Source organism: Nannospalax galili, unplaced genomic scaffold (assembly GCF_000622305.1).
Source record: "Nannospalax galili isolate Female #2095 unplaced genomic scaffold, S.galili_v1.0 scaffold330, whole genome shotgun sequence".
Lineage (NCBI taxonomy): Eukaryota > Metazoa > Chordata > Mammalia > Rodentia > Spalacidae > Nannospalax > Nannospalax galili.
This window is the reverse complement of record NW_008329640.1, coordinates 1127824-1145947: the sequence shown is the minus strand read 5'-3', so window position 1 is coordinate 1145947 and position 18124 is coordinate 1127824. Positions and strand designations below refer to the sequence as shown.

At 38.7% G+C, this 18124-nt stretch overlaps 1 protein-coding gene across 9 annotated transcripts in view; it reads left to right on the top strand.

The window, feature by feature from the left end:
* Nrxn3 (neurexin 3) overlaps nucleotides 1–18124 on the top strand; it is a 1763451-nt gene that overhangs the window by 690432 nt on the left and 1054895 nt on the right. For 8 of the 9 annotated variants that reach the window (XR_003850606.1, XR_003850608.1, XR_003850605.1 and 5 more), the window contains 2 exons: nucleotides 2869–3072; nucleotides 9091–9117. Coding sequence is in view for 5 of the 9 variants with exons in the window: in XM_008839710.2 (XP_008837932.1) it covers nucleotides 2869–3072; nucleotides 9091–9117 (231 nt within the window). In the remaining 4 variants the exon portion in view is untranslated. The remainder of the gene's footprint in view (nucleotides 1–2868; nucleotides 3073–9090; nucleotides 9118–18124) is intronic. The other variant, XR_003850607.1, reaches the window with a different exon arrangement.

Below are 18124 nucleotides of genomic sequence, written 5' to 3'. Positions count from 1 at the left end.
CTCCTCTTCCTCCTCCTCCTCCTCCTCCTCCTTTTCCTTGTAGCCCCAGCTGGCCTGGAGAACTCACTCTGTAGACCAGGCTAACCTGGAACTCACAAAGATCCACCTGCCTCCACCTCCCAAGTGCTGGGATTAAAACCATATACCACCATACCCAGCATTTGTCACTTCTGTATTATTCTTCCCTCAACACCCAGAAAGGTTCCTGGCACACAGTACAGTAATCAATGGATCAAAACTCTCTATTATTCATTTTCTTCCCAGGTTCTGAAAAAGCATACTGATTTTTATTCTAATCTCAAGCTACCTTGGTGCGACTACAAGACAAATCTGTCCTTCATATCCATGTAGCAGCATTGATTTCCAGACCTCTGAGGATACCAAATCCATGTGTGCTCAATTATATAAAATGATGCAGTATTTGAATATAACCATCACACATCATCCCACATACTTTAAACAACTTCTGGATTGCTCAATAATGTCTAATACACTGTACATCTTATGTAAATAGTTGTTATGATTTGTTGTTTAAAAGAAAGTGTCAAGAAAATAATTCTAGGGGCTGAAGAGATGGCTCAGTGGTTAAGAGCACAGGCTTCTCTTGCACAGGACCCAGTTTCTGTTCCTAGCATCCACATGGAGGCTAACAACCCTCTGCAACTCCAGTTCAAGGGTAATCTGACACCCTCTTCTGACATCCTTGGGCATTGCATGACACAGGTACATGTGCATACATGCAGGCAATACATTCATATATATATAAAATAAAAAATAGAAATAATAAATAGAAAGAAAATTATATACAGTGGGGGGCTGGTATACAAATTATTTTCAAGTATTTTCAATCCATGGTTTGTTGAATCCATGGATATTGAACCTGTGAAACAGAGAGGTTAACTGTTTTTCCCAAAGCATATGCCTTACATTCCTGTTAAGCTCGGTAGTATGTCATTATCTCAGAATCTCCTTCTTCCTTTCCTTTGAGTGTGTAGATCTGTTATTCTTCAGGTCTGATCTGATGCCAGCACCTCTTTTATGAATCCCCCATTTACCAAAACCTACTCAGATGCTACCCATCTGCCTTAGTCACCTGTAGCCTACCTCCCTCTTCCTTTCAATGTCACTAGCTATGTTTTAGATTTCTCCCATGTCATTTAGCATTTTTCTATTCACACTTAATTTTACACGCTGCGTCACTCTTTAGAAAGCATTTCTGTTTCATTTGTGTATTCTCCACAGAACAAGTAAGTAGGAACTATTTGATAATGGCAAATGTTTAGTGAAGAACAGGCTTGCTGTCAGCTGCTGAGCCCAGAGACGTGCTGGCTTCAGAGAATTGAGAGTGATCTTCTTTTCCTGTGTTGTCTGAAGAGCTTTGTCAACGGATGATTAAACAAATATAAACACTGTTTTGTGGTGTTCCAAAAACAGTCCCTGCACATGGTATCTGATGCAATTGGCAAAATCTAGCTAGAGTCACTTAGAGATGGCATTATCTCACTTGAAAAGCCTTGGTTTTCTTGTTTGAAAGCATTGAGATAATATATGGTTAAGTCAGGGGAATTCAGGTCTCCTAAACCAAGAGCTTGAGCTAAAGAATGTACTGAATCCAAGTGAGCTTGCTTCCTTCCTTATAGAAATTCTGATATTTTGTTATACCTATAGATTAGTGCATCTCTCAGGCCTTATCAGAGAAGCTTTTTTTTAGTAGACAATGATTAACACAGAGACCCACAACTATGTAGAGAATAAGAGACTGCAGAAAGCTCATCCCTAAATGTGACATCTATATAACACCTCTCCCCCCACAAGGCTCAGGAATCCCTGTGAAAGATTTTAAGAGCCAGAGGCAGTGGATGACCACAAGGAAACAGTGTTTTCTGAGCACAACAGTGCAGTTGCACAGGTGAACTCACAGTGATTGTGACAGCATGCCCAAGACCTGCACAATTTCAAGACAAATAAAACTCCTTGATGGAGAGGGAGGTAGGCACAGAGTCCTACCCTAACTGAGGAGCTATTGGCTGGGAGAGGGAGAATCCATTTCTTTAAAGGATATGGCCTTTGGTAGGTTGACCATGCTCCAGGAATGACCCCACAACCAATAGTATATATATGCAGCACAAATTAGACTTGATGCACTTTACAAAAGAAAAAAGAGGGACTTGAAGTCTGGTGGGTAAGGACGTGGGGGTGGGTCTGGTTAGAGATGATCAAAGTACACTGTATGAAATTTTCAAAGAATTAATAAAAATATTACTTGGAAAATAAATAACAAAAAAAAGTTCTGCTGGAATAAAAATAAACAATTTTTTCACAGATATCGCTAGCTTTTTGTTAGCGCTCTTCCAATGCTGGGTCATTGCCCTCCGCATGAGCAGAGCACCTCTGCTGAGAGATGTAATGGGTGTGAGCCTTGTCTCCCAAGTGTTCCTGCCTCAGGAAGCTCTCTGGCAATCATGTTTGTCTTGTGTTTGTCTTTCTCCCTGTTTACCATCAAAATCCTCACATGGGTTTTAGGTTTTGCCTTTTGAACCTTTGATTTTTGCTATAGCACTTATAATTATTAATCTTTGTAAGGCATTTTCACTTTTGTGAAATACCTTCCTCTCTAGTGTCCAATTTGGACCCCTTCACAGATCTGTGAGCATCCTAGGGCAGGTACCAGATGTATTATAAGCCCTTTGCAGATGAAGAAATTGAGCTCTATATTTTAAGTGATCTGCCCCAGGTCACAGTCAAAAACAGCAGTAATAGAGTCACCTGGCTACCAAGTTGGTGCCAGCTCTACTCATCCTGGAAGGAGAAGGGTATTTGAAACTCTTAACTTCACTAGTGCTAATGACCTCCATTCTTTCTTGGCAGAGGCATCCATCTTGAGCTACGATGGCAGCATGTACATGAAGATCATCATGCCCATGGTGATGCACACCGAGGCAGAGGACGTGTCCTTCCGCTTCATGTCTCAGCGTGCCTATGGGCTGCTGGTGGCTACTACCTCCAGGGACTCTGCCGACACACTACGTCTAGAGTTGGATGGCGGTCGGGTCAAGCTCATGGTTAACTTAGGTATCGTATGAAGGACCCTCTGACACTGTTTGGGCTTGTGTTCCCTTTATTTTCTGATTTTCATTGGTTTGATTGAATTCTTTTTTGTTTCTTGAAAGTTAGTTGCTTACCTCTTGTTTAATAGACCAAGGATAAAACCCAACAGCAACAAACACCTTCTTGTTTCTGCATGAGGTTTTGATGTCAATTTCTGGTATCTGACAGTGGTGATTTCTTTACTGGATTATTCGTTGTCTAAGTTTCCTTTCATGGTTTTTTGGAATTGTTTAGCTTTGTGTAATACACGCTACTTTGGTCCATCTTTTGATCAGTCATATACCATTACATCCAAATCCTTAGTCACCACTCAAAACAGTCAAAGCCAAGGACAGGGGCAGATAAGAAGAGGAGGCAAAAATGAGAGGGTGGCTGGGAGGGAACCATCCTTTGTGTTGTTTTTAGTTCTGCAGTGGCTATTAAGATGGAAGATTCTGGTGCCATGAAGTCACAGAGACCTTAAGTTTACTCCTAGTGGGACAAGGAGTTACATTGTTCCTTTTCTCTCATTAGAAACAGTTCCCTAAGTTTAGAAAGTCTGCCTTATGGAAGGACGATGTACCTCCTGAACATGGCCCCTTCATTCCTGCTCTGCTAAATCACCCATCAGCAGCCCTTTTAGAAAAGGCTGCTCTCACACAATGTTATCCGGAGTTGCTCTGTTCTCTCCATGTAATGCATATCAATTTTGCCCTAGATTTGAAAAATTATGACACCCTTAAATTTGCAGCTTTATTGGGTCAAGATGTGTCCTTCTCTGCAGTTACCTATAATGAATACTTCTGAAATTCTGTGTATGGCTCCCCATTATTTCCTGTTATTGACTTTCTTTACTGGATCCTAATTATCTTTTATGGAGAATGGGACCTCTTGGTTTGCAAAGGAAATAGACAACCAAGCACCTGTTCCTGCTCTTTCCACTCGGCAGAAAGCCAATACCCAAAGATGTCAGAATTAGTGATTTAGCTGAGTCCACACTTTCTAAGCTAATGGGTTTATTTGGCTATGTAGAATATGTTTGGATACTGAACTCTTTTATAAGGATTTGTTAGAGGCAGAGACAAATGCACTAGTTTCTAGACCATGTAAAGCCCTAATGACATGGTTGGAAGATGGAGTTTTGAATCAGCAAAGGTCTTATCTGAAGTCAGGTCAACTAGTACCAATTTCAAAATACAAATATATTCTAAAATCTCTGGGACATCTAGGACTGTTTTGAGCAGTGGCTTATTTAGTTCTGTCTTTTAATTTTACTTCATTTTGCAGCTTTTACAAAAAGTGCCCTTTTTCCTGCCCGACCTCATTTGTTTTCTGTTTTCAGTGTGTCTCTTGGTTTTCTGTTGTCTGTGTATGTGCGTATTTGGTTATTTTCGATTTTGTTTTTATCTTTTGCTGGATCTTTGTGTGTGTATGTGTATGTCTGTGTTCTTGAGTTTTCAATCTTTCCCACCATCTACCATGGTAAATCAAAAGATGGTATTCAACCCTTCAAAGGCCCAAAGCCTGCGGCCCGCATAGCAAACAGCCTTGAGAACAGAGAGTACTGAGCAGCCTACAGGGACTGGCATACCCCTGCCCCTCACCCTCCCCTCCCACACCATCCTCTCCACCTTAACCAGACCAACCTAAGCATGTTATACTACCTTAAACCCAAAACCAACAGCTATAACTTGCTTCTCTGAAAAATATCAGAAGGAACAAATAACAGACCCGAAATTATAATGTAAAAGACAAAACCAAACACCAGCCCCTACCCAATTCACCCCAAAAGAAGGCAAAGACAACTTTTACCTTACTGTCTTTCAAAGTCAGAGGAAGCTATACATGTGGTCAGGAATCTGCCCCATTGTATGGTGGGGTCATGCTGTGTGTTTCCAAAGACAGTTTGCTTTTCCTCATTAGATGCTGATTTGTAAAGACCAGCAAGTCAGTTTTGACATGTCACACATCATAAAAGGAAAACTAGATAAGTGAAAAGATAAAGGGAATGAGCAATGAGGCAAAGAGAGGGAAAGATTCTCTCTCTCTCTCTCACTCTCTCTCTTGCTTGCTCTTTCACACACAGACACACCACACACACACACGCACACACTCAAACACTGATTTAGTCATAGGTCCTACATGCATTCCTAGTAACCTGCTCTTGTTAAACTCTGGCCCAAGTCTGGGAGCTGAGCTTTTAAAGAACTAGCTCTTGCCTTTTGACATTTATTGGCTCACCCTCCTTTTCTTCCAACCTGACATGGGACACTAAGCAAATCTCTTGTATTTGTTTACAGGTGACTCTTCATATTCACAATTGTCTAAAGATTCATTTACCTCTTCTCCCAGGGATGCTCCTTTGTAAATATTTTCTTCCTCCTTGCCACAAATTCGTACCTTCTTCCACTTGGCTAGAGAAGAAAATATCACCAAACAGAGTTTGTATCCACGTAACAGTCCCCAAACAAATTTGCTCTCTTACTACAGGTTTTTTCAGGCGAGTTCTCACTGCATAACCAAGGCTGGCCTGGAATTCTCTGTAGCCCACACTGGCCTTAAGATCATGATCCTTCTGCCTTGGTCACTCTAGTGCTGGCATTTTAAGTTGTTGCATATTTATAGCACACACACACACACACACACACACACACACACACGATATTTTCAAATCTATTCAAATTGCTAATGTGTGTAAATTCCTGAGGGAAAATCCTAATGTATATTGTTCTGATAGAAAAGAGCTTCTAAACAGCAAGGAGGGTAGAATTTTCCTAAGGTTTTGTTTTCCAAAGACAGGCATACATGGCCATAGCAGGTGTACACCATATCCTGTACCATTCACATGATTTTAAAAGTTTTGAAGTTAATTGTTGATCAACCAGCACCTGTTCTTTGATCAGTAGAAGACTGAACAGAAGTATTTTTTCTATCTATTATACCACATTCAAAGATTTCAAAGACCTTTTCATATTTTAATCTAACAATAGTTTTGGAAGATAAATCAGAAAAGTATCTTTATGCTTCCTTTTGGGCATGAAACAGAGAGATGCTTGGCTTTCTGGTGCTTCTATCAAACTTGAGAAGCAGAGCTGAGAATGAAACCCCTATCTCTAAATGCCTGGATTATTGTGCATTGTCTTTTGGCCCTGCACCACAGATGAGGGATTGGATGATCTTAATGATGCCATACTGCTTTCATGATGGTCACCTTTGAAACACTCATGAAGGCAATTTCTTTCTGCCTTAGCATTCAGTCTAAATTGAGCCACATTATAGAAAAGCCAGTTGATAGAAGTGAAGGCTTTAAGATCCTCAGTAGAGTGCTGGGAGCCTTCAGTCTACTCTGGAGACTGAGGGCAGGGCTAGGCAGTTTGAGTAATGGAATATGAATTCTCCATATATTCTTTTACTAGATTTGCTGACTACTGTTTTGTGTGTGTGTGTTTAATTGAAAACACACAACTTTTAGAAACATTCATCACTTCCAGACTCAGTCTGAAGCTTACCAATATGGAAAATAAACAAAACAAATACACACACACACACACACACACACACACACTCACGCACGCAGGCACTCACGCACGTGCGCACATATAGTTACACACCTTAAATGCTATGCCAAGATTTAAGCAGACACTTTTTTTCAGTCAGACAGAAACGTCTGGCTACTATAGATTTTGTATCTAAAGGCAATTCCCAGTCAATTCCCCAATTCATTTTTCATTAAAAATACATGACCTCACTAATAAGACCACATGTTTGGACCTTGTGAAGAAGATGCTAGGAAATAATTTTCTCTACAAATCACTTATTCTTTAGATAAACTACCAAAATAATTCATCATGTCTTGATTTAAGCATATTGTCTACCATCTTTGAAAGCCCTAACCACATTGGTATAGAGATAATATTCATATTTCATGGAACCATTTGGATGACCAGGAAGATAAATCCAACTCAACACCTCTCCCTATCTTGTCTAATGATAAAATCCTTAGCTTCACAGAACCAAGGAAAGGTCCTCCCTTGTTTGCATTTCTTGTGTTGATGGCTTTAGGCCCACCCGTTCTCTTCTCTTCTTTACTAAGTATGTCTACCCAGACACCTGTTTCCCCTCCCTTTTTGATACAACAGGATAAGGTATTTTTTCCAACTTTGGGTGAGGATAAGTACAGCCAGTACCTGAAGCACCTGCCCCTCTTCCTTGCCCTTTCCCCTTCCCAGCCCTCCCAGGGGAATGGCCTCCTCTGTGTGGTGATCGTACCAATTGCTCCAGGGCTGTTTGCTCCCACTTTTCTGTTGCGGTTGACGACACATGACAAACCTAACCGCACGAAACCAAACCGAGATTTTTCTCAAGAGATGTTCTTCTGGGGAACAAAAAAAGCTGCCTGCCTCCTCCTCAGGATGACTGGGTGTTGTGAATTGCCCCCAACTGGGTTGAGCATAGGCCTATTCTCTGGGCTGGATGCCACTAGTTCCTATTTCATTTACTCACTTAAAATGGCTCACTCTAGGGGAATTCAGATGGTGGCATTATCCTGAACTAGTCCTCTGAAGACTGTTGGGGCAACCTTAAGCAGTAGAACACAGTTTTTACCTGTATGTTTCTCTATTATTCCCTTTTCTCTGTCATTGACTTTGACCTTTTATTATCTGACAGTATAAATTCTTAACAGAATTCCTAAAATTATGATGCAACCTTAGGTTCCACTAACAGTTACCAGAGATATTTCTCCAGCCATTGCTTCCCAATCCCCTATTGACACCACTGACTCTACTCAGGAATTACTATGGTACATACCTGCCAGACAGAGATTAATAAAATAATAACTACTCTGACCTCTGGCACAGAATACCTCCTGTAGTTGACAAAAGACAATTAGACTTTTCTTCCCTGTGTTTCCCATTTAAGAAGTAAAACCCAAACCAAGGAACCTTCTCTTATTTTGATGTAGAGTTATAGGGATTTCAGGCAGGATATCAAAGGCACTCATGACTTACTCCACACGCGCCTGCCCTGCCTTCTCCCTGAATGCTGTAGACACTGTATTCTCTGGGCATTCTGGCAGGAAGACGGAGATGGGGTTTGTGAGTGGGTTGGTCTGGGAGCCTTTGAACCCATAGCAATCAGGAAAGCCAATCAACTGGACTAACATCCTAGTACCCTATGTACCCTATGCCTGATTGACCCCACCTCTCTAAAATCTGGGATGGGTGTTTGTGCGGTTAGCTGTTTGCAAGTGGCCATTTTATGACAGGAAATGACCAGGTGGTGTTAACCCTTTCCTTATCTCTAAGGGTGATTGCAAATCTCCCTCTACAAGTTCCTGTAGTATTTTGGGGCCCAACCTAAGGTGAGGGTGGAGGGAGTTGGAGTTTAGGAAAAAAAAAAAAAAAAAGAAAGAAAGAAAGGGTTAAATACTACCCTGTGAAACTTCAAGGACAGAATTTTTTTTTTAAAAAAAATGATACAATGTGTCAAACTGGTGATATGTATTTGGAACACTAATTCAAAGCTCTTGGTAATGCTAATTTTTAAGAGATGATTTTAAGGACATAAATTGTAGGGGGAAATAAAATATAATCTGTATTTGGTGGGGGAATTTTTGCCCAATTTTCTAAGCTTAACAAAATTAACATTTCAAAATCCAGGTATGGAATATTTTTATACAAATGAATAGGGGTTTTTTTGAAAAACAAAGAGATAGTCTTGGTGTCAACTGTGGATATATATGTATACCAGTATATATCTTTATACATATGTGTATATATATATGTGTGTGTGTATATATATATGTATCCAACTTTACTAAATAATATACTGTACATATACACCCACCCTTAAACTTGTACATATTGTATATGTATATATATAAAATGGCCACATTTCTTGCGTGTGTCTGTCCCCGGAAGGGTGGACTGATTGTTTTTGGATGTCTGCAGCTGTTACCTTGAAGGATGCAATTTCATCTTTCATTTATTTTTCCCCATCTAGACTGTATCAGGATAAACTGTAACTCCAGTAAGTTTTCCCTCAAGTTTCATTTTGTTCTTAAAAACGAAAAGAAAAACTGACTTTATTTTGTTTACGGTTTTATAAGCTGTTTTTTATTTGGATTATTTTATTTTCAGTCAATTAAGTTATGAGGGGAACTGGGTGGTGACAAGTTGGAGGACTGGGGTGGTAGCACAAGGCTTCCTGTGACTAGGGGTGTGGTCTGTGGTTGGGGGACGGGTCCTTTCTTCTTGCATTTGTTCTATAGGCAGAAAAGGAGAAAGAGGGCTGTGAATCCCTAAGTAACTTGAAAATGAACTAAAATGGTAATGTGTTGTTTTAAGAAACAATCTCTAGGGTAAACAAAAATCTTTAGTTTATAGCAACCGGCATGCACTTCTCCACTTCCAAAAGCTGTAGATGGTAGACGCAAAGTTCACGAGCCAGACGTGGCTGCCAACTCTGACATTTCTTCCCTGGTATTTGTCACTGTAGGGGGCTTTGAGAGGGGCAGGCAAAAGCCTAGTCTTGGTGATGTTGCAACATTTTAACCAAAGACTTAGACCCACTATAGCTCCCCTTATTAGAAGCTGCCATTTTCCCTTTTGCCCAGTCAGGCATGCCAGCACTTGCAGAATGGCCCTAAGAGGAAACAGACTGAAAACTACTAATTATCTTTTTTTCCTCTGCCTCAAAATGAACATTAGCTGTAGTTGAGGAGGTAGGAAAGAAGGGCGACAAACAAGAAAGATGGAAACAGAATAGGACATGATAATCAAAGGAGAAAAGATTCTTTGATTGTTCTAGTGTCATATCGGTTAGGCCAAATAATTCTAACTGCTGTAACAAGCCATCAAAATTTAAATAATTCAAAAGAAAGATCTCTTTTTAATTCAGCTGAAGTCTAATGTCAGTTTAACAGCTCTCACAGAAAGCTCCCTTTAAAGATGTAATTCAAGGATCTAGGACTCTTCCCTGTGATAGGTCATCCAACTTGGAGATGGATCTTCAATGTTTCATCCCAGAGGGAAGAGATCTTGAGTTGTTGAACAGCAGGTTTCATCCTTGCCTAGAAGTTACCTATATCACTTTTGTGAAATACTCCATCCTACATGTAAAGGAGAATAGGATGTGTTCAGAACACACAAGAAGAGAAGTTTCAGTGCTTAAGCATCTAGCACACAGAAGTCTTGGTGTTAGCTCATTGGCTTTCGTTCTCTCTTTGCTAGAATCTTCCTGGAGGAACAGAGCAGAGAAAGGAAAGGAAATCATCCAGCCTGTGTCTTTCATTTACTTGTTAACTCAAGTTCACAAGATTATAGATCCTGGTTTAATCTTCTTTCTTGGCATGTAATGCCATGATGACAAATTAATAAAGCACAATTCTATATGTTTCAAGAAAACGTTCTTTATAACTTAATGAAAAGGAAAATTTAAAAATCAATATAAACAAGCACTCCATAAGAAGTTCTATGCACGTATTGGCATTACTTTCAGTTATTTTAAGCAGTGTCCTATTTTGCTATATTAAAATATTCCTAATTAGGCAGAAATTTCTCATGATATTTAGATAGCAAAAAGCCTAATTAAGACATTCTTTCTCTCCAAAGCCTGGAGGTTTGCAAATTGTTGTTGTTTTAGGAGTGTTTTGAGGTATAATTTCCATACCAAAAATTCACATAAGCCTACAATTCAATCACTTTAATTAATTGTATAGAGTTTTCCAGGCATTACTTCAGTCGTGTTTTAGAACTTTACCATCACTCATCAAGTTTCTCACTTGTCCATTCCCAATTAATCTTCCTTTTCCCCTTAGTCCCAGGTAATGACTGATATACTTTGTTTCCATAAATTTGCCTTTCCTGGACATTTCGTAGAAATGGAATCACACGATATATAGTCATTTGTATCTTGCTTCTTGAAAAATTATAGCACTTCAGGGGAAAGATTTTTTTCCTTTCCTTCTGCACTGATGTGCAGAAGGAAATAAGGTGGAAACCGAGCAGGAGACGGGAAAGTCTCATGTTTAGAGTCTGTTGGTTTCTGAAACTCATTTTGAGAACAGAATTGAGGGTTCTTTGATCAAGATGTCAGCCTGCACTCTTGTAGCCTCACCTGCGCCCCGATTCCATATGTTCCCTAGGTTCAACCGTGGAAGGCATCAGAGATAAGTTTCAGGATTCTTTGTTGGGAAAACTGTGACATCAATAATAGCAGGTTTCCCCAACCTGGTAGAATATTTTCTATTCAGAACCATCATAAGCACATTGAGAAGGAAACATTTCAGTAAAGGTGTGTTCTCCACCCACTTTGATCACAGCATAGAGAAGGTAACTGGTCTTAATTAGGCAGATCACCTTAGATTTGAGGCATCACTTCTCAGTTCTCATGATAAACATTTAACATACTGACAGTTAATCTCGCTGACCCTGGCAAAGAAAGAGTATAATGTCCAGTGGTTGCCACATAATTGTTGACAAAAGAAAATAGTTTCTTTAAACAAATCTAAGACCTTTAATGTAGAAGTATGCAGACAACTATACAGAGTTATATGGAGTCAGAAAGTAAATATGATACATTTTCCTGTAGTTGGATTGCAGTCGTGACTGAAACTGAAACAAAAATGATGTATTATAAAGAAGAAAGCACTAAGCATCTTTCTTTCAGGGAAAAATAAGGAACTCGAAGTCACTTTCTTTGTATGACTTGTTTTCTCTAATCCATCTTTGCTATTATTGATATTTGAGTGGAAGAATTCGAGAAGACTATGTAACTAAATTAATAGAATAAAGATGTCACATGATTAAAACTTCTAAACACCTCTTGATGTCAGGGCTCATAGCTTGGCCTGGTGTGTCATGTGAACTTGTCTTTGTAGTAGGAGCACAGGTTCTTGCTGCTTCTGATCTGATTGCTAACTACAATTTCACCACAAGATTGATTTGTAGTCTGGGTTTGAGGGGGAGTTGGGTTTTCCTCCTCCCCTCAGCCTTACATCCTGCTGCCATTTCAGTGGAAGTCAGAGAGTGTCATAACTCAAGCTTTAAACCAATCTTCAGTTGTTTTTTCCCATACAAGGGACATACTGAATTAAATGTGTCAAGTTCAAATGTACATGTATGAACATTTCTAGTAATTCTTTTGTAATATGTCTGTTCTCTGAAAAGTCACTCAGTGAAGATGTCAGCTGTGCTGCTCCAGGTCTTTGCCCCACAGTGTTCTGGGAAATGATTATTTGCCAAGGAGTGCATGGCACATTTAAAGGAAGAAGTCTGAAAGATGAAACTGAGGAAGTCTTGAGGTGGATTTTCTTCTGGCCAGATTCCTTTGGTCCTTCCATCAGTGAGCATAAGCCTGTTCCGCACATGGGGTTTCCTATAGGGAAGCAGCAAAGAATTTCCAGTCCTCTCTCTCTGTTCTGGACTATGTCTCTCCCCTTGATGCTTCTGGTATTTTTATCATCACTTATTCTAAATATTATGACCTCTGCTTTCCAAATCCCCGAGAAAACCACACATAAATTTATCCCTAGTCACTATCACCCAACATACCAGAGTATGCACATCAAGATCTTTGGTTAAATTGATGTCAACCCAATTCATCTGGTAAGAATGTCTTTAAAGACATTTCCAAAAAAAAAAAAAAGAATAACAGGACTTATTTTAAAATTGCAAGAGCAACAGAGTTGGCTGTCATTGTGGGGGACTGAACTCCAGGTTAACCTGGAAATCTGCTAACAAAATCAGAGCTGTTTTTTGGAGAAATCTGGAGGAAATTTCCTATTCCCTTGGTTCCAGTTGCATGCGGTGGGTCATGACCTCTGAGGCATCCAGTTCTAAAAACAGGTAAGATGTTCTTGTTGGTCTTGAGTGTTTGCCAAGATGAAAGTATGGAAAATGGTTTGCTGACCTTTACCTTCTATGACTGTGACCCTACCTCATTCTACAAGTTTCAAACCATGTGCAGAATGAATGAATGTATGATACATATATCCATGAAGTTATAGTATAAGGAAATCTAGTGAAAATATACTGACAAATATCAATTTTCCATTTCTTTTCCCAAACTTGCCCGCTCTCTCTCAGGCTGGCTGCTCTGTACTGTAGTTTTGGGAACTTTGAGCTTGTGCATTGCTTGGTACTTAGGTTGATAGAGAAACCCCACGTCCTTACTAATTACTTTGACCTTGAAGTCTTACTGATTTTTCTATAATAGGTTCATTTTTTCTTAGACATTGATAAGAGAAAAAGTAGAGTGCCATGCAAAAATATATCGACCTCAGGACACTCAGGTGCCACGGAGGAACTTTGGTGATCTTTTCTACTTTGCCTGCACATGACATCATGGTGCAGGTGTGTAGTACCAGAGGTGTGTGGGCTGCATCATAAGGATGTCATAAGGATTCACTCTTTCAAGCCCTGTCTCTGAAGCCTGCTCACATTTGGTCCTCTTCTTCAACCTTCTTGTATCTGACCTACTGTCTGGTCTTTTCCCTCAGCGTCTCCATTTTTAAACCAACTCCGTTTATAATTGCATACATACAAAATTTGAGGTTACATTTTTGGCAACTTATAGAAAGAAATATAATCGAGGGTTTTAAGTCTAACTTAATTTTGTTTTGGGGGTTTGGCAAAATTTAAGATAAGTCCACTATTAGGGTGTGGTTTTTCATGCTAGATCTCTCTCTCCTCTCTCTCTCCCTCCCTCTCTCCACCTCTCCTTCTATTTTGCCTCTTCGTTTTTCAGAGCATGTGACTTTTATCACTAGGCCTAATTTATCTGAGACTCCCAGAGCTCTATTGCTTTACTCATCTGTTTAATTCAGAAACGCTTGTCACAGACTCACCTGGAGGCTGATTCTTCATTCTTAAGTCTTTCTGGAAGGAAATTATATAACTGGTTTTGGAATCTATTCTACATTGAGGAATCACAGTCAATAGCCACTTATCTTAGAGCTGTAGTGAACTAGGAAATCACAGAGCAAGATCCCATGTATATAATGATGCATTATCTGTCTGTGAACATTGCACCTGAAATTTTCTATTTTTATACTAAATGGTAATATCCCAATTTTTCTCAGAACTTAGTTTTAAAAGAAAATGCATAAAATTATTTCCTTCTAATAAACATTAATTTAAATTAGTTTTACTTAGGTGGCTCAGCAGTTAAGAACAGTGGCTGTTCTTGCTGAAGACACGGGTTTGAATCCCAGCACCCACATGGCAGCTAACAACTGTCCGTGACTCCAGTTCCAGGGGATCCAACAGCCTCTTTTGTCTGCTGTGGGCATTGAACAACATGAGTGCACTTACCTACAGGCAGGCAATACATGCATACACATAAAATTAAAAAAATAATAAATAAAATATTAAAAATATATTTTATTTTTCAATATATATTTTTATTTAATTTTTGTGCATTTCCTATGACTAAAAATGTATATGGAATAAAAGATGATGTAATGAAAATTCTCCCTCCTGACTTTGACCTTAGTCCTCAAATCTCTTTTTTTAGAGGAAGTAACAATTATCAGTTTTTCTTGCCTATTCTTTTAGAGATAATATATAAATTTGTAACAAACACCTAGGACCAAGTTCCTCTTCATAGCTCTTGACATGAACAATAATATTATCATCCATCTATGATTTTTTTCACATATTATAAATTCCCTTACAATAATGGGTGGTTAACAGGACTAACTGGGGTGAGAAGATCCACTCTTAATGTGACAGCAGCATTCCCTGGGCTGGAGTGAGCTGGGCACCAGCATTCATCTCTCCCTGTTTCCTGACTGTGGACACAACATAATGTTTCCTTACTTATCATGACTTCCCCACAGTGATGGACTATAAGCCCTTTCTTCCATTAATTGTAAACATTTTTGGCATTTTGCCACAGCAATGAGAAAAGTAACTAAAAGAGAAACTATTCCATGTAATAAAGCAAAAATCTTCTGTTTTCCTTTTTCTTTTTGATCTTTTTGAGCCAGGGTCTCCCTGTAGCCCCAGCTGTCCTGTAATTCACTATGTAGACCAGGCTGGCCTTGAACTCACAGAGATCCACCTGCCTCTGCCTCCCGAGTGCTGGGATTAAAGGCATGCATCACCATGCCCCGGCTCCTTATTCTTTTTAATGATCATAATATTTCCATTTTTGAGGATATAATATTTTATAATCTTTTTTTCAAAATATTGTGCTCTATTAGTCTACACTGAGATTTTATCACCCATTTACTATTATAAAAAGTAAGAAAATGTATGTCTTATTCATCTGTTTACATTTATAAGAATATCTATTGGGTAAATGTTTGAAAGTAGTATTGCTAGGTCAAAGCATCCGTATATTATAAACATTACTGGACACTCCAACAACTACCGTTTCAGACACCTGTAATTATGAACAAAAATATGATTTCTGCCTTCCCTTTTAGCCTTTGAATGTTCTTTATACACTCTGATGCATTTTGTCTAATTGCTGTAGTTAGATTTCAAGGGTGATATTTTCAATAAGTGAAAGTGTTGGTCATGGATTGTGTTTTGAAGATTAAGGGACATTGAAGTAAATTTAGATGGGGACTAGGCCTCAGAAATCCCTGATGAAATAAATCCAGTTAGGCCTCATAAATGCGCAAGAAAAATTTGTGCTATTTCTTGTAAAATCCTGTAAATTTTTAAAAATCAGAATTTAAATTCAACTTATAAGTAGCAAAACATACACTTATAATTACATAATAGAAGCTTTCCAGTGTGATAGATGAACAACTGTATAACTAGCCCCATCAGGTTCTCTCTCCACTTTATCGTGTTTTTGTTTTGTTTTTTCATAAAATTCAACCCCCTTTCCTCAGCAGAGTTCCTGAGCCACTTCTAGATTTGAGCCTCCACTTTATGAATTCCTAGTCATTCAAATTAACTCTTTAAACTTTATTGTGTGTCAGTTTATCTCTTTGCTAGTTTGACTGCTTAATACTCAATGAAGTACAGGGTATTCACTCATCACTTGTCAAACATATTTTCAACCAAAACTCTCCATTCTTGTTTAGTAATGAGATAATTTTTGAAGCAAAAAGTGTATTTTACTTTCATTAAGTCAAATATATACAAATTGTATGGAGAATATTTAAATATAAGTTATACATTTGTATAGATAATAGCAGATTTGGCCTATATCTCATGGCATAGAAGATTGTAATTTGAATTCTAGAGATTCTGGAGCAATCAGCCACAAAGTAGGTTTGCCTGTTGATTCATGGCATCTCAGCAAAGTAACCTTTCAGTTTTCAGTTTGAGAAGCAATTATGGGAAGCACCTACAGACTAGATGATATTAATTCTAACAGAAATGGAGAAGTGGGGCATGGAGGGAAGGCTCACTGGTTAAGAACACTTGCTGTGCAATAGTGAGAAAAAGGGTTTGGATCCCAGTACTCACATTACAAGCTGTGCTTCCCTCAACCCCCTGTAACTCCAGCACCAAGGAACCTGACCCTCTATTCTGACCTCTGCACATGCACAGGTGTGTGTGTGCTCTCACATCCTAGATCCAACACACACACACACACACACACACACACACACACGCACACTTTAAAATGGAAAACAATGGGTTAATTTTCTGACTGTGTAAGTAGCCTCACATAGCTTTTTAAAGAGATTATTAGAAGTCAGGAGTAGCTTAGTTTTAATTATAGAATATGCAAATAATATTCCAATATTGTATACTTTTCTTCTTGAAATTAAACTGTTTCAGATGACATTTAATTATGTTCTAGCTAGATAACACATCAATATTCTGTCATCCCAATCCTATCACCTTCTGTTAACAGCTGTGTTTGTTCTGGCTCCTCGAAGTGACCCTGACATAAAATGAAAAGGAGGAGAGGAGATCAAGGACAGAAACAAGTGATATGGTGCTCAGTTATAATCATCCAAGTGTCTGTCTTCCTGAGTGGCTAAAATGATATTGTAGTAGAAAGTGTTAAGCTGCATGTATATCCAAAGAAGAGGGAAAATGTAATAGAGATTATGTCCTCTAAAGCAAATATTTTCAGTGGTTATGAGCTCAGGAGCCCCCTGAGCTTTAGGGGGACATGTTTAATATCAACATATTACAAATGGTGAAACTAAGGCCCATGGAAGCTGAGTACATTGCACAAGGTCTCAGGGTGACTAATGGCAGGTATGACCAGTCTTTTTAAATTTAGTTTTTTGATTCTTAGGTATTCTTTTGTCACTTAAATTAAGCTTTCAGTAATGTCACAGGCTTTTTTTCTTTCAGAAGCAGTAATAACATGAGCAACCGCATATACACACACAAACAAACAAAACAGCAACTGACCTAACAAATAAACACAACAATAAAAACAAAAAACAGAAGACCTACTGCAAGGGTAGGAAGCTAGAAAGAACATTGTGGCCTTAACTGTTGGTGGTAGCATGAATGAACAGCATTAGGAATGGGATGAAATTTAATTCTGAAATTTAAGAGATGACAGAGATAAAATTGGTGTTATCCACAGGGTAGGAAAAAAAATCCATAGCAATAAACACAGGACTGCTCCTCTCTTCCAGACATCATAAAAAAGAAGAAATCAGAAAGGCAAAGGCCAGAGGGGTGAAAGCATTATAATTTCTTGAGTGGTTTACCTGTAGAAGAAAGCTTGTCCAACCTTCCCTTCTTACAAAGAGAAAGAGAACACAGAAGTTAGAGAAAATCTGATGAATAATTGGGCTAGCTATTCCTGGCTAAAAAAGAAGGGCATTTCTTTATGAGATGAAATAATTAATTGAAATTATACTCCAACTGTATAGGTACACCTGTTAATAGTTATAATGTTTAACTTCACTAATTTTTATTGATAAGCAAATGCCTTTTGATAATGACTAATTAAGAAAATCTTACAGATAGCTAGAGATTTTTAAAAAGCTAAATACTGGATAATCCCAGCTATGATGAGTTAGGCACCCACGTATGTAATCATGGTTTGGCTTAGCCACACATCTTCATACTTGTTTTAAAAAGAACAGAGACAGACA